General features: G+C 35.4%; 2 protein-coding genes across 2 annotated transcripts in view; both read right to left on the reverse strand.

Moving 5' to 3' along the window:
* Positions 1–7,655, reverse strand: part of LOC107095746 (neuronal membrane glycoprotein M6-b-like) — a 50,868-nt gene extending 43,213 nt beyond the window's left edge. The window contains exon 1 of the mRNA XM_015392003.1: positions 7,537–7,655. Coding sequence (XP_015247489.1) covers positions 7,537–7,540 — 4 coding nt within the window. The 5' untranslated portion in view covers positions 7,541–7,655. The remainder of the gene's footprint in view (positions 1–7,536) is intronic.
* Positions 7,656–9,950: 2,295 nt separating this feature from the next.
* gemin8 (gem nuclear organelle associated protein 8) lies at positions 9,951–12,773 on the reverse strand. Its single transcript, XM_015391990.1, has 3 exons — positions 12,593–12,773; positions 10,792–11,131; positions 9,951–10,699 (listed from the first exon to the last, which is right to left on the reverse strand). The coding sequence occupies exons 1-3, from the start codon at positions 12,665–12,667 to the stop codon at positions 10,440–10,442; spliced, it is 675 nt and encodes a 224-aa protein (XP_015247476.1). The 5' UTR covers positions 12,668–12,773; the 3' UTR covers positions 9,951–10,439.
* Positions 12,774–17,537: the final 4,764 nt, after the last annotated feature.

Consider the following 17,537-nt stretch of genomic DNA (forward strand, 5'->3'; position numbering starts at 1 on the left):
GTTTAAGAAAAAACACAAAATATTAATATCCATATTATTAATAAACGTTTTTTATATCAATTAACTTATTAAGATAAATACATAAATGAAAGTGCATGCATGATAAACCCAAAATGCATCACTGTGCTGCTCTATGATCCTACAGATCACTGCTTTCAGAAAACAGTGGAAAATATGATTTTTATTTAAATTTTTTTTGCTGAGCTTTGCATGTTTGGATTGTTTTGGTTTTTGATTTCCTGTTATTATATACGTAAATGCATGTATACTTCATATATATGTTTTCATTCTCCTTGATGAGCAAAATAAGATACCGGCTTGCAGGATTTTAATGTATGACATCTGAGTTATAAGGTCTGAGCAAATACTACGAAGATCCGAGCAGTCCTGTGTGATGGTGATATTGTACAAATATTAGAATGGTATATTGTGGCAGCTACAGTCAGTAACAAGGCTAAGTTTAAGCTATTTTACACTCATCAAATGGTTGTAGTAGTTTTATTGCTGAACAGAAAATCTAATATTCCATCAAGGAGTCATTTCATCACGTCAATAACCATTTCTTGTTCAGAAATACACGGATGCGCCCTCGGTATGCTGTTCCTGGACCCCGAGGGACCCACAATAAAGATTGATTTGGAGTACTTTTCCCTGTTAAGAATATCATCTCCTGTTTCAGTGTTTTAATACAGATTAGGGGAATCTGGTAGGTGGTCAAATTACATGAGCTGAGTTTAAGATCAATCATTGATATCTGGTATTACTTTTCTGCGATTTAAAACAAACTGAGCTCAAACCCGGTAGCATCAGATTGTAACTATGGTAACCACAATCAACACATGGTTGTTCTTTGCAAATGTAAAGCTTTGGAGTTATTTATAGTCCTTTATGCTTAAACCAGCAAATCAAATATTATAGAACTCTAATAACAAATGAAAAGGAATAAGACACATAAAAATGAATTATTTGAATTTTTAGATTTTAGATTTATGTTCTAATAATAAACACAGGGAAATTTACTGTAAATGGCAAGACATAAATGGCAACAAGGGAGCCAGAAATGATCAGATAGGAAACCCAAAACAAAGAAAAGCACAAAGACCAGTGGATTATGACACCTCAATGTGTACCACTTTTTTACGTCCCTCTCCACCTTTGAATGTAAGAAACAAATATTTTGCCTTTAAGATAAAGCGTTGACTTTATTGTCCAGCTGTCAGCTCATATACTTTGGAAAAATGCCAGTTTGAATGGATTTATTGATAGAAATTGGCTAAATTGGTTCCAATCAACACAACAAATTACAGATGACGTTTTGCTCCAATTTTCCAAAATGCTTGAATTATTGACTTTATTTGTAGTGAATTTAAGCAATGCACTTAACATTTCAGGCTTTTTCATTCTTGCTAAAATGTGAGTTTGAATGGGTTACTGGTTAGAATGTAAATACTATAGTAAGTCTGAATCAATTATGATGGAACAAACCTTAAAGTAACATCAGGTGTTCCACAAGGTTTGGTGCTGGAACCACAGTTATTTGCACTTCATATAAATTATAGCTAAATTGAGTAGAATTTATCATAGTTTGTTACTTTTTTTCATGACTTACTTTTTTTTTTTTTTTTACCAGTTACCTCAAAAAGAGACCATATTGAAACATAATTTGATATTAACTAAATGTATGAACTAAAAGCAAAATAGTTTTTGGATTTTGGTAGTTAAACTATTCTTAAATGTACTTAATATTTAAGGTCTATGAAATCAAATTCCTTTAGAAAATATTCCTTATTCCGTTGGTGCATTTCATTAATACCTGCTGGTCATTCGGGTCACAGGTATTAAATGTATGCCAAATTAAAATCTGTTTATTCTTTTTAAATAAAGTTATATATACTTAATAACAAATGTGTTATCAGTCATGCAGATACTGTATAATATACATGCAAACATTGTTTGGAAAAAAAATGAAAATGTCATTTTAAAAAAGCACTTTACCTTCATCTATGCAGTTAAATAAAATAATTTGCCTGTTAAATTTATGTTTTGACCACTAGAATAAGATACATGCATAAACTACAATTTAATTAAGATCACTGAGATGCTTTTTTCCTGATCCTGGATCCCCATTTCTCCGAGCAAAGCGGACCTCTGCTCTCCAGCCTTTTTATAGGAGGAGTTTCCCAAAACAGAAGAAATAACCCAAAGGCCCGACTTTTTTGAACAGTGAAGCAAAAATGGCTATTTACCTGTCCCATAGAGACAGACTGCAGGAGGGACCTCACCTTGATGCCATGGCTCTGTGGAAGTGCAACGTTAAACCCAGAATAAAGCTGGAATTTCACTTCCACAGAGCCACACAGAACATGGAGGATTTTATGCACTTGTGGGGTTTCAACAAAATTTTATGTAGGCTACTGTGTCAGATGTAGCACAACATTTTAACAAGATCCTCATTTAATGATTTCAACTGACACTTGTTTTACGTCAATTATTTATTTGTTTGAATTGTGTAAATAAAGTGCTGTTTAAAATAAAAAAAAAGTATAAATCAAACTTCCAAAAACATAAATTAGAATTACAAATATAGCAGGTTACCATGAACCAACTAAAGATTTATTCATTCAGTCTTGAAAACTTGCAGAGATTGCATTCTTAAAAATACAGCTGCATGACAAATTCTAATCTTAATAATGTATGAACATAATGACCGACTAATTTTAAAGGTTTTTGTTTAGGTATGTCCCTCTTGTTGATCTTCCAACCATAGAAAAATACATAATCTATCTACAGTGTTTGGAGTCATAACCAAATATGCAAGCAAAATCTGCAGCATCAACAAGCTGAAGTTGTTTATAACTTATAAACCTCCAGATTCACCATCTTTTAAACAGTTCAAGTTTTTGTAGATCTAATAGTTTATATGTTTTAATCAGCTGCTACTGTCTTGCAAACCCAAAACACGAATATTTATTTCTATACACTGCTTTGCTTCTATTCCTCAACCTCCTAACCCAAAGTGTTTGTATCCCCTTTTGATCAGATTATATCAGCAGATTGTCCCACTTTCTCCTTTTCTCCAAGTGAATGATCAATTATTCCTTCAGAGTTAAGCAAGTCATTAAAACAGAAGTCCTTTGAAGTCTGACAGCCGTTACATTCAGTATCTCTATCCTGCATATCACTGCAAATCCACTGAAGAGGATGCAAAAGCAGGATGAGTTTTTCACATAAAGCAGAGCAGAGACGAGCTGCAGCAACAAAAAAAAAAAAAGAGAGAGGAAGCACAAAGAGTGAATTCACGGAGGAGGACACACGGAGGGGGTGTTGGAAAGAATAACGATGAAGGCAACAAACAGGGAGATGATGAGGGGAACAGATGAAAGATGAGATGATGATGGAGGCGATTATGAGAGAAGAGCTGCAGCTCAGGAGTAGAAACAGGCAAAATGAAGTAGTTTAGGAGGGCTTCCTGGAGAGAAATGACCCGCAAGTTCTTCATCACAGTAAATCATGTCACCACACTACATCCTGTCTGTCCTCTACTTCGCACCAGCCTGGAGGCCATAAAATGGCCTGCTGCCTTATTGGGAACAGATGTTATAGATGTTAGAGGAGAAAACGGAGGCAGAGGACAGGGAGGGAACCAGAGTGGGAGGGTCAGGCTTAGAAAAACTGGAATCAGTGGCTTAATGGGATCAAACTGTCACCCTCTAGTTTGATTTTTTGATTTTAGTTTGAAGTTTAGATTTCCTAACAAATATGTTTCCAGAAACAGTTGCCATCAATGTATCATGTCTTTTTATATCATTAAAAAAATATCTTGTAGATTTTGGTATAGTCATCTATAATCAGCTGGTATCCCCAGCTATTTAAATAAATTAAATACTTGGGCTTAAACAATGAATCATAATTCATCGATTATTGAAATAATCGTCAACTAATTTAACAATCAATTAGTCGTTAACTGAGGTATAGACTCTAAAACATGCCTTTAGATGAGGGCTGTATACTAAGATTGTGATAAAAATATAAACATTTTGTATTTAAGATGAAGAAAAAAAAAATCTGTCTATCAATATGCTCTATTCAGAACCTTTCAAATGGAAACGTTTGAGTTTCACCTGGTTTAATTTTATAAAAAGTCTTCTTTCTAAAGAATCTTTGGCTGTTTGATTATCAATATAAAAAAATAATAGACGGATTAGTCGATTTGCAAAATAATCGTTAGTTTCAGCCCTAATAAATGCATATTTTTTTATCAGAACTTGGAGCAAACAATCACAAAATCATCTCTGCGGTATATATTTCTAATTTAAGTTGAAATAAAAACAAAAAAAAAATTAACACTGGACTAACAATGGTAAAGTATGAAGCTCTGCTAACCGTCTATAATTTTTTTTTTAACACTGCGTCAAAATATCAAACATAGTTCTGTTCTTGCTCTTTTATTATGCAAAAAAAAAAAAAAAAAAGATGACAGGTGTAAATTGAAACACGTAACTGGTATCGATAGTTTTCTCTCACAGGGGAGGAAATTAAGCCACAACTGAGTTTTTTTCTTTAGCACAAGTTACCACTTTTTATTTTTTATTGAGACGAAAAAATAAAATAAAAAATTAATAACATGTAATCTTAGAGAATGAGGGCCCTAGTGGCCATCTCCGGAATAGCACCTCTAAGTATTTCACTAGTGCTCCATATTGCCAAGGTTTTTCCATAAAAACATAAACAAATATTTTGACATTTGATTTACTTTCAGCACTAACCATTTTACACTTAAAGTCTTTAACGCCAGGAATATGGTATCAAAGTCAAATTAAATAAACGTCTTTTTTATAGTTAATATCAATGCTGAAGTTACAGTAAGATGTTTACAGTGCATTTTGACCTTGAATAACCATAGATGAAATGATGGTGACCTGAATATATTTCAACCCAGACTGTAAATAGTCCTCTATTTATTTTACTCATTTGTGAACCTTTAGTGTTTTTATTCTCAACATGTCTTCATATTTACCATGGAATAATGTCTGCAACACCTAAATGCCAAAGAACAACCTTTTACGGTATGATGCAGGGAACCAAGTAACTGAATAATAAGGGTAAGAACCCAAGACTCTGGGGAAAAATTAAATTGCTTTTGAATCAATGAGTCGATGCAATCAACTGGTTTTCCTTAGATAGAAAACTTTGTATCAATTTGACTGTATGATCTGGTTGAACTGTAAAGTGCCTTCAGATGACGTGTTGGGAATTGGCGCTATAGAAATAAACTGAATTGAATTGAAATCTTTTCACATTTAAGATTTTTTTTACTGCTTTTGTAATATCATAGTAATGCTTCAGTTTGGAGTTCTTGATTGGTCAAAAAATATAATCAGTAAATAAAGTAACTTTATAATTTTGAAATTTTAGCTGTCCTTTTTTTTTTTTCTATAGACACCAGCACCCCTCGTGACCCCAGCAGGGATAGGCTTGACGGAAAATAGATGGATGTATATAAATAAATAAATAAAAAGCTTTTATTTTGTCTTTTGCATCCCACTTTCTAATACCAAACTATCCCTTTTAGTAAATATCTGAAATTAATCAAGATGATGTTCAAAACAATGCTTTGGAACCTGCACACATGCTTACTCATCCGTCATCTTGCTTGTTATGAGCTTATTCAACCTGTTTAATCCACAAAGAGTGAGCCGATCACTCCCATTTTAATCCAATCAATGTCAGCCTTCACAGAACCTGACAACAGGAGGATCAAATGAATCTATGCTGACATATAATTTAAAAATGTACTTTAAAATCCTGAAATTAGCTCTAATATTTGTAAATATCATCATACTAGACAACTTTATCTTTAAGGATTTTATCCTATGTTCTCTATTCTATTCTATTCTATTATATTATATTCTATTCTGTTCTATTCTATTCTATTCTATTCTATTCTATTCTATTCTATTCTGTTCTATTATATTCTATTCTATTCTATACTTCTGGTTTGGAAATGTACTTAGGTGTATTTGGGAATCAAAGTCATCTTCTGGGAACTTCTATCTTCTGTTGTGCATTTAGCCCCTGAAATCTCTATTATTTCCCTGACAGTATTAAATAATTTCTTTTTGTCCTGAAATTTCAAACTTAAAGTACTGTATCTGTTTATGTTTGTCATTATTGACAGCAAACACTTTTTCAAATATTAAAGAAATTAGGGCTGAAACAATCAAATTGATCATGATTAAACGATTATTGAAATAATCATCGGCTAATTTACTTACTGAATGATCGTTAACTGCAGTTTTTAGGACTGTACGCCTGTAGCACTTAGGGCAGTAATTATATTTAAGGTGGGGAAAAAAATGGCTGTTAGTATGCTCTATCCAGAACTTCTCAAGTGGAAAAGTTTTAGTTTCCACTGGTTTACTTTTGTAAAAAAAACTTCTTTAAAGAACCTTTGGCTATCCGATTAAGAATCCATTAATCGGAAAAATAATCGGCATATTACTCGCTTTGCAAAAATAATCGTTAGTTGGAGCCCTAAAAGAAATCGTGGACAGCGGGAAAACAATGGGACATTGTGATGAACGCCAAGAAAGTTTGGTGTTGAGTTGTTTATATATGTATTAATACTTTAATACTATCATCTACAGGAAGATTTTGAGATGAATTAGCTTTATTGATGTTCCTAAAAGAAAATGTCTCCATTTAAATGAATACAGCTTTTGTTCTGTTAGGCCAAAGGGTCTGATTTTGTTGAGTTTTCTCCTGAAGACACGTTATGCTGAGTTTTGTGGTGAAGATCATGAGTTGTTGTTTTTAACAGAAACTGCACAGCAACATTTCCCCACCATTTCTATAGATCTATTTAGTGAAGCCAATGGACGACTATTATTTATTATCATAAAAGTGTTTTTATGGAGTTCCTCTCAATCTCATAACTTAGATCATCTTGTTCTGCATTATTGATAGAAATTATTTTGATACCTCTGAGCTATTGCATATAGATTGGATCATCAGGGTTACTCAAGTTTGAAATGATCCTTTATCAAACAAACTAAGACGTGAAAAACTATCTCTTTTGCTCTTTTCTGCTGGAGAAAAAGGCAGTAATATTCCCTAAGAGACTGAAAGAATATGTCACATGTTATCTGCTTTTGAGAGAAGATGAGAGGATATTTTCACACTAATGGAGCCTGGGGTCCTCCCTGTGTATTTCTAAGCTTTGGGAGCGTCAGCGCGCGAGCACGCACACAGATATGCGGAAAACACGCACTTTCTCTGCAAATCAATAATCTCATCGGTGATCAACAAATGAAGCATGTGGTTAAATCAAGAAACTGATTGAAAACAGAAACAGAGATAAATGCATGTATGAAAAAACTTCAAAGTGCACCAAAAATCTAGAATCAAGCTGTTGATCGGATCGGGCACGTCTTGCACGTTTGGCGCACAATCAGTGAAGATTCGCGCAGTCTTCAACCAGGCTGCAAAGTAAAGAAATTAACACACAAAATTCAATTTAAAAATAAAATGTCTTACCCATTTCTTCTGCTCGTTTGGAAACTTTCCCCTGAGACAAAAACAGTGTGAGATGCGCTCCACAGGTTGTCGCGCCTCAGCCAAACCACTGGACGTCCCGTTGAAGAATCAAGAGAGGGGAGGGGGTGACGTCACGACCTGCGACTAGAAATAGATCTGAGTTTATTAATCCAAAGAGACATGCGTCCTGATCAGATTTGCATGTATCACGAAATAAATTGAGTGAAGGAATGCATTTTTTAAATGTTTAGTTTGCACAAGGGTAGTGTTATCACAATGCTGAGCTGGTTTCAAGCAAAACATGTGCTATAAATATAGAATCTTCTATGTAGATTTTATCATCCAGGTGAAAAAATAGAAGACCAAAAAAAAAAAAAAAAAAAAAACCTAACATCGAGGTCAAAGTTCAATAAAACATTTTGAACTATTCAAAATTTGCATTCTACTCTATATGTTTATGATGTCAACTATTTACATTTTAGTAGGTGGTTATGGGTTTACATTTTACAGGTAAATAATGTAGAGCCTCAGATTGATGGTTGGATGGAGCATTTCAATATAATCTGGAAATATTAATATTTAAGTCATAATTTATGGGGTTTTTTCACATTCATCCAGAACATTAAACAAGTTGATATAAAACCACACACTGTGGAAACATTAAACATACCCCATTTCAATCTGAAAAACTCACATGAAGAGAAAAGACAATTAGGAGAAATTTATTTAAAAAATGAATTTGCCTTTGGTGCTCAGACCGCGGCAGGAAACATAGTGCTGAATTTTGATAGATATGTGTGAACAGGAGCAAAGAATAGGGCTGTTTCTCTGCCAGGGCTGAAACTGGTGGTGGAGTGGAGATAGAGGAAGTTGGTCAGTTTGTAGACTGCTGGTTAGTGAGACGGTCTGCTGAGCTTTATGGGGAGATCCAGCTGATTCTAGAGCTTCACTCAGGGACCTGGAAGATGGAAGTCCGGTTTGGATAACACAGGTTGAGAGAACCTGTCCATGATGAGCAAGCATGAAGCGACAGCGGAGAGGAAAACCTCTGGCAGAACCAGGCTCAACATGGCGGTCTTCTGTCTGACGGGTTAAGATGAGACATGGAACGCTGTAAGAGTCCGAGAGGAATGACACTCTGATGAAGCTTTAGCTACGATGGTGGAGGAGGGGCTGGATGAGGGTGTCATCTGAATGAAGTCACAGCGCATCCGCCGCCTGCGCACAGGAGCAGACAAGTGCGGATCAGAGGCCTTTTAAGATGAACTTTGGATGCCGATTGGCTTTCATGGAGGTTTGGTTCAAAGCTGATTGGCTGTGTCGCAGGTGGATGTACGAGAGCAATGAGTTTCTTCAGTTGTACTTCCACCTAGGCTCCATTATTGCTGCAATGACACTGCTGCTAATGTGAAGGTTTGGGTTGACTAGAGTGTAAATGTTTAGCTCTGGTTGGAGATTTGATTTGTGAATGAGCTACTGACTGTAACGTCTTTTGCATATTTGCACATCTGAATCAGTTTTCAGTTTCTGCAGCCAAATTCAATATTCATTTTAAATCATAATTTTACTTCTACCTGCTTTTATTGTTTCACTTCACTCTTTTTCTGTTTTAAAGAATTCTGCGTGTTTAATTGGACAAAATATAATTTTCCTACAGGGATCCCTCAGTGGTTATGATGCTCTGATAGGAGATTCTGATAGGTAGATTTTTACTGTTTGCAACATTGTAAAATGTAATTTGCTGGATGGAAATCCAGAACCTTTGGATTAAACTAATGAACTAATGTCTGGTTGAATAAAGCATTGTAATGTTAGGTTTGTGACATAGTGCATTATTCTGTGTGCATTGTGGTCATAAAGGGATAAGGCTCTTCAACAAGACTCAACTAAAACTAATAGGCTTAAGGTGCACCAAGAATTACCCCTTCACCATGATAACACCACCACCAGCCTGAGTTATTGGGTTACAGGACAGAATTCTAATCTAATATTGTTAAATTTTCATGCGCTTGTTTTTATTTAGATCCTGTTTTTTTCGTTAAAGCTGAAAAAAGATTAAGCTTCTTTGGATTTTGCAGTCAGAGATTATTAGTATTCGTTTGATTGCTGTTGGATTTCTTCCGCCCAGCTGCCTCTTATTTGTATGTTTTCCTTTTGAGATCTTAAGAGTTTGAACTTCAGCTAAGTGCCTGATGTCATTATGTTAAATTACTACCCCATGAATGGCTTGTAATGGTTTACCTTTGATGTTAAATGGGGGCAGAAGGAGAAACTAATGACTGAAGAGTACTAACATACAGAAGGTCCCTTTTATTTTCTCTACATATGTAAAAACTACCTCAAGGTTAAATTATTTGAATTTAGGACAATCTTTCTTAGCTAAAAAAAACAAAAAACACCCATATATATAAAAAGCTTTATTAACTACTTTTCTGTAAAGATACACAAACAAGGTAAAATACAGGTCAAACCTCTTGAGAAGACACATGAAAGTTATTCAAAGTAATGTCACAAACAAAGCTGGATTTAGAGGAAACAAAACCAAGCACTCTGAACTTGGGTTGAAAAGTGGAAAATCTGAAGCAGCCATGCAGAGAAGCGTCTGTTTTACTGCTAAGAATAAGCTGACAGGCCTAAAGGGAGCTGAAAGATCAGCAAGGTGGAGGGGAAACAGAAACAGATCAGGAGGAAACACACAGACTCCTGTGCTTTGAATATATTTACATCAGCACCAGGGACACGGCTCACGTACAGTAAGCCTGCCCTTTCCCTGACCCTGAAACAGAAGCTTGTCCGCCTTTCCTCCACTTAGAATGGCTCCTAACCTTCAGCTCTACATGTCCAGCTAACTCAGTCACCATCCGTTACAGAACAAAGCTGCTGACTCTTGGGGAGATCAGAGTTCACAGCTTCAGCGGGATGACAGGCCAATATTTGGGCTGCTTCCGGTCACAGTTTCTGTCGAATGTCAGCTGCATGGCCGCCTCCATGGCCAGGATCTTTGCCGCGTCTTTCCCATAGAGCTTCTTCATCTCTGCGGCTCGCCTCTCGCCTGGTCGGTCAGAAGGGGGAGCGGCGCTGCTACGGTTGGAGACGCCGTGCAGGTCCTGATCGGCCAGTACGTAGCCCTCCTGCTGCTCTGCTTCCATCTGCTGCTGCCTCTCTGCAAAAAAAAAATATTAAATTAAAAAATTCTGCTACTTTGAAAGTAGTTGGAAGCGCTTTTATTTGTCTCTACACCCCACCATGACTTACTCAGCTCCTCTCTGTGTCTCTCGGTGTGGGCGAAGTACTGCCGGAGCTCCTCACTTATCTCCATGTTGCTGACGTCACATTCGATGTCGCTATCCGAGCTGCTTTCATCCTCTCCATCGTCTGCATCGTCGCTGCCGCTCCCCCCAGCCTGCCAGTCGGCATAGCGTCGCTGGCTGCTGGGATATCCCTCATGTGGGGGGGCTGGGCCATAAGCCGCCTCCAAGGCCTTACTGTAGGCCCGCCTGTGTCTCTGCTGCCAGGCCATGGCCTGTCGGTAGTGCTGCCAGTAGCGGCTGTACACAGGGCTGGAAAACCAGGACATCACAGCGCTGACGTCCTCCTGCAAAGACATCTTAACTTTTAGAAATCCTTAAATTTACAGCAAAAGCAATCTAAAAATAAATAAAAATTATTTTAATTAGCATATTTACCCTTAGGTTAAGTAGGCATATAATATGATCAGCTAATGAAATAAGAGATATTATGGACTTGAAATAAGTTGTTTTTTCCTAATTTTAAATGTTAACTGTCTTATTCCATTAGCAGAGTGTCTCAATTACCTCCTTAATTGAAGAAACATTGACTTACTTGAATTTCAGTTTTTTTACTGTTCTGTGCAAATAAAAGAAACAATTTTTTTTATTTTTATTAGGGTTAGGCATTAAATTTCTTCTTTGTAATTTGCCTAATAGTTTTAGAAATTCCGAAGCAGGTTAGCCACATTCACAGCTTGAAAGAATAGCTCGCTAGATCATAAAATTATTTCATTTAATCCAATGAAATTCATCAAGTACAGTATGTTGTTAAAACTTGAAATAAAAATCGTTAAAAGTACATCTTTGCTTTTTTCTGCAAAGAAAAAACCTCAGAAGTTGGGTGTTAAAACAGTTTTTTTTTTTTAAGTTCATGCAAAGTCATTTTGGCTTCTTCTGCAGCTTCAAATGTTTAACGCTGATTTTTGGAGTATGAATAGAAGCTGATATACGGTGACATTTCAAGCCTTTTATAGGTGTGAAAAGCTCTGAAAGATTGCAAGGAAATGCAGATATGACCTCAGTAGATATCTTCTAGCAGCAGAACATTGTTTTGATCAGGTGTTGTTTTAACACAAACAGTAAGAATTGAAGTGGGCAAGAAAAGGTTTGATATTTAGCCTCAACTACCTGAAATTTACAATCAAGCACTTTTGGCAGTCGGTGAATTTAAAATCCTCTATTTCACTGCAGTCGATTATGTCTGTGTGTAAATGTTTTATGAGAGAGGTTGTTTTATCTGTTGTACCTTTTTATTTTTATTATTTTTTTTATTTAACCAGGGACAAAAATCCAATTGAGATTAAAAACCTCTTTTTCAAAAAGAGTCCTGGCCAAGAGGCAGCAAAGTTACATAATAAACAGAGAAACATTAAAGTAAATGACCTGTACATAAAAAAACATATCAAGTAAAACAATACCAGATCATTGAGGCTGCTTTCACTTTCAACTTAAAAGCATTTAAAGACAAAAACTCAGTCAACTTCCAGTTTCTTTGTAAAAAAAATCTAACTCCTTATAAGCTGCTGCAAGAGTTTTCCAGTCTAACTGGAGCTAACCTGGTTAAATAAAGGCTAAATATAAATTTAAAGTGGGTTTCTTTATGTAGTATAGTCCAAAATGCATCAGTTTGTTTTCTTTTTTTTCCTTTTTTATAGTTTTCTAAAGTATATTTATTTTGAAATGGGCCTTTCTCAGGGAGGAGGCTGTCGAAGCAAAGACTAAAAAAGAGAAAATGATTTTTCCAGTTGACAGTAAAGCTCTCTTACCATGTCTGAATGGAAGCAGCCTTCAGTCTTTAGCCTGTGGACAGAAACATCTTTTACTTCCTGTTGTTGTTTCATATAATGTGACGTCACGTGCGGCACAGTTTGTAGCGGCAACAATAGGTCCACATGATGCGGGTCCACATATCATAGAAAATATTCAACAAACACAGTATTTCTAGCCAAGGTTTACACAAAATATGACATGTTTACCTCTCAGTTAGCGCCGCATGATGCCGACCTCCATATTGAAAATTTCCCAGCAGCCTTTGAGCGAAAGGAAATCAATTACCGAGTATTTGGCTCCCTCTGGTGGACAAATGTGGATTGTGTTTAATGTGAAGACATTCCACAGGAAGAAAAAACAAACAAAAAAATATATATATAAACAAACAACAACACAGAGCAATATTTATCATTTAGTCGCATTAGCTCCTACACAGAATAAAGACCAAATTTCCACATTATTGAGTTTAATTAAAATTGTATGCTGTTCCAACTGAAAATCTGTATTTTTAGTTTCTAAAATGTTGAGTTAAGTAACAAAAAAAAAATCCTTTACCATGGAAAAAAGTCAACTGAAATAACTAGTTGCCAAGTGAATATTTATTAGAAGATAAAATGTTTTTATCAGGTAAATGAACATTAGCAGTTCAGGAATCGACATGTTTTTGACTTACCAGTTTTAAAAAAAAAATTGATAAAACAGAATTCAGCTGCAATAAATTGTGATTTTTTTATTTTGTTAAAAAATGAAATTTAGCAAATGTGAACTGTGATTCTATGTCAATACAAGTGAGGCTATCAGTTTCATTTTAAAATCATAATTAAAACTGAACTGTAAAGAAATATAAAAAAGAAAATACATGGATTTCACTTCAACTGTTTTCCAGTGCAGATCATCATTAGAATGATTTTTTTTTTTTAGCATTATGTCTTCAGTACAGGGGCAATAGAGGGTCCAGGGGCACTTCCCGCCATTGGCCCCTGTCTAGAGCGGCCCTTGAGAAGTAGTTTAAGCTTCAGCATTATTTTAATTTTATGTAACATCATAATCAATTGGATTTAAAACCTGAATTATTTTAGGGACTTCCAGACTGTTCATTTCATGGTTTTTGAACTATTCTGAGCGGCACTTATTGGTGGGATTAATGACAATTCCATGAGGGAGTCCAGGTCCTGAAGCAGCAAAGCAGCAGGACATCACAGAACAACAGCAACTCTTTTAAAAAGAACATATTCTTACGTTTCAGTCAACATAATAGTTTCCAAATTGAGGGACATCGATATGTCTTTTTTAAAATTATTATAGTTTTATTATATTTTGGCAAGCGGTAGTTTTAGAACCGTTCTTTTCAATGAATTGTTAACTCTGACATTGGTTTAAAGCTTGTGAGTTCAGCAGACATTCAGATTTTGCTCTGGATTGTTTTGTGAAATGCTGGCTGGATAGTGGAGTTATTTGGCCTCTCTGCCACAGGTTCAGTTTACCACTGTTTCATGTTTTCACCATCTGTGTGGCTTTCTCCACATTTCACTTGTGGGCCAATACATTCAAGGGCCTTTACTCCTCTTCTACTCTATTTAAATTACCCTCGGTTTCTTGGTTCTCTTTTTTTTCTTGGTTCCGATAAAGCGGGCTTTTGGTGCGCTTCCCATCATCATCTTGTTTAATACCCAGAGTTTGAAGTTAAGGGCGCAAACCAATGTCCAGACATTCTCCTTCAGGATTTGGCGTAGAAAACCTTCTTTTTCAATGCTATTAGTTTTATAGCAGGTATGATGGATGCACCTTCCAAAACTCTTGTCTTTGTCAAAATGTCTCCCATTTAATAAATGTGGGATTATCCTTTGTGTTCAGGAGCCACACCTTCTAAAGTTTACCCTGAATTTTGGCTCTCACTGTGCCTAGCTGGAAGTTCAAGGCCTTAAAAATGGCTTTCTAACAATATAGTAAATAGTATTTTTTCATTTCTTCAGATGGGCAAATGGTGTGTTGCTCTTTGGAATCCATTGGCCTTTGGCTTACTTCCTGCTGTCAAAAGGGTTCCATTAAGTAAATTCTTGGTTTGAGATGTCTCCCCGTTATTGTTTATTATAGTTGAAGTCTAATTTAGCAAGCTACTGGTAACTTTCCACATAGTGCCCGATTAGGTTGAATTCCCTGGTTCCGTAATGAACAAAAGCATAACCTGAAAACTCTCTTTTGCATTTAGTCAACTTCTGTTCATAAGAATTATGATCTAAAACGAAAACAGAAGAAACAAGAAGTGGCCTATTTTTTTTTCAAAGCTCTGGATATGATTTGGAAGCTAAATTTAACTCAGAATATAATATCCCACAATTTTACATTTGATATTTGACTTATTGGTGATTAGCTAATGCATTTCATGTTAAAAAATAAAATCAATAATTTTTTAAAATATTTTTTATCAAAGTGAAAGGCACCCTTTAATAATTTGATGACCTTCAGCAGCTCCTAAATATCAATCAAGAACTACTTAGTGAGTTTTTCATTGTTTTTAGTAGTTTCTAGGTGTAATTTTCTAACTTCCTCTGCAAGTTTCCCTTAAATTTTCAAAGAGATATGATATAATATGATATTATGATATTTATTCACAAAACATATGTTATTCAGATCATATAGCAAGCATTTTTTTAGTAGAACTTGCTTTAATATTTATATAGAAGCTCTAGTGTCATCAGACCTTAATCTGGTTTCTGCATTGAAATCAGCTGAGATGCAGAATACGAGTATCTGTTTTTATTGGTCCAACAGAACCTATTTCTTTTAGTATTAAATTGATTGAAAGTGGAGCTGGTTTAACGTGTGTTTGAGCTCGACTATTGAGACGTCTTACTAACAGGATATAAACCCAGCAGCTTCGGTGGGCCTGACTGCTGTTAGATGTTTCGTCATATATGTAGGTCATACTTTGGCTGCAGGCTTCAAAGCTTTCAGAGGAAGTGAAAAAGGACTTGCATCTTATTTGAACATCTTCTCTCCTGTAAAGTAAAAAACGTTTTTTTTTTTAACATATGAAAATTGCAAACCTTAATTTGAATTCTAACATTGGCTTTGATTTTTATGGAAGAAGCGACAATATGTGCTACAAATATAACCCATCCGCTTAGTTTTTCTGCTGAATACACCTAATCCTGCAAACTATAACACATTACAAAAAAAATTAAATGGACTGGTGCATATCTATAATAATAATAAAAAACAACCTTTGCACTTGTCTGCATATTTATTATGGAACTGTTGCTCATACTGTAGGATGCATATAATTCTGCTCATTGCAGCAACAGTTTTTCATATATGGAGTTGCTCATGGCGGTATTTGACATTGAACACTAAACCTAAATAAGTATTGTGATCTTTTTCTGACACACTATGTAGTAAAAGGGTGGTGTCTGACTGAAGCCCACATTATCTCCTACTGTACCTACACCACAAACTGTTCTTGCTCCAGAGGTCTGGTTAGAGAGAGACTGAAAAAGGTTCCATGAAATCTCAAGACTATCAATGGATTCTTGAGAGAAATGTTTTTTCCCAGTGTCAGAAAGCTTTGTCTCAGTCAGAGGTCATAGGTTTTACAACAGGATATTGACCCACAACACAGCTAAAAACAGGCAAGAATGGCTAAGAGGAAAACATTGGACTCTTCTGAAGTTGCATTCTATTTGAGCCCTAACCTGAACATCTTTGAAAGTAGCTGAAATTTCCCGCCTGGAAAAGGCAGCCTTTAAACCTGAGACAACTGGAGCAATTTGCTCAAGAGGAATGGGCCAAAATACCTGCTGAGAGGAGCACTGATGGCTACAAGACCATTTGCATAAAATTATTACCTGAAAAGGTTGTGCAACAAAATTCTAAGTGAAGGTTACAATATTTTTTGTCCAGTTGTTTGTTTCACGGGTTTCATTTTTAAAACCATTCTTTTGAAGCAGGGATAATAATCAATACAATAGAAAAGAATAACACAGAATAGAAAATCTCTTTATTGTCCCACAATGGGGAAATTCTGGTGTTATAGCAGCAAAAAGATTATAGAAAAAATTATCACACAAATTTGAATCTTCGAAAAGATTGTATTTTTATAAAATATTTTAGTATTTTATACAAATAAAATACTGTACTGTAAAGTGTTTTAACAATACAAATACTGTGCACCTAAATAAATAAATAACAAATATTTTGACAGTAATGGATATTTAAAAATAGCAGGAAATTCAAAGATGTGAAAAATGACGTCAGCATGTTGTTAAACTGACTAAGAAAGAAACTGCACAAAATCAGCATGAATGTAACAACTTGTTTAGGGTGTTGGGAACAGTGGTGGTTACACAGCTGCTGGTAGGAAAGATCTGTGATAACACTGCTGGGTGCATTTAGAGTGCAGCAGTCTGTCACTGAAGGAGAAGTCAAGTTCAGCAACAATAATGTCTGACTTTAATTTTTTCCAATTAAATAGATTAAAAAGATCTATTACTTTTGTCAGATTCAGGTTATTTCTGTAACCATTGTATGTTTTTCCTTTATTAAATCAGGGATAACAACAATTTTGTGCATATATATAGGTGCTTTGTGGTCGTCCACACTATTTTTCATCTTGAGCCAGAACAGCAGGTAATATTTTTTGTTGTTAACTACTTAGATGGAGGCAGAAGGAGGTGCCATCCATTGCACCACCAACTACTGAATCTCCCCAATCATCTAACTTTAGGTGAACAAGGATGACAAAAGTCTATCTGATACAGTTACAGTGTGTTTAGTGTTGTCCTGGTATGACTAAAAAAAGCAATGCCTGTCATAAATTGTTCTTCACTAGCCTACAGAAGATGAATGGGTGGCACAAAGTAAAAGCCATTACTCTTAAACCAAACAATTTCTCCAATGTGAGGCATATAAAGTTCAATTATTATTATTATTATTATTGAAAGA

The sequence above is a fragment of the Cyprinodon variegatus genome, unplaced genomic scaffold (genome assembly GCF_000732505.1).
Source record: "Cyprinodon variegatus isolate N-32 unplaced genomic scaffold, C_variegatus-1.0 Scaffold568, whole genome shotgun sequence".
NCBI lineage: Eukaryota > Metazoa > Chordata > Actinopteri > Cyprinodontiformes > Cyprinodontidae > Cyprinodon > Cyprinodon variegatus.

Excerpts from the sequence above, each read along its gene's own strand:
- gemin8 (XM_015391990.1), bottom strand. The coding sequence starts at position 12,667 with ATGAAACAACAACAGGAAGTAAAAGATGTTTCTGTCCACAGGCTAAAG. Across the intron at positions 11,132-12,592 it reads GCTGCTTCCATTCAGACATG|GAGGACGTCAGCGCTGTGAT; the intron begins GTAAGAGAGCTT and ends ATGTCTTTGCAG. Across the intron at positions 10,700-10,791 it reads GAGACACAGAGAGGAGCTGA|AGAGGCAGCAGCAGATGGAA; the intron begins GTAAGTCATGGT and ends TTTTTTTTGCAG.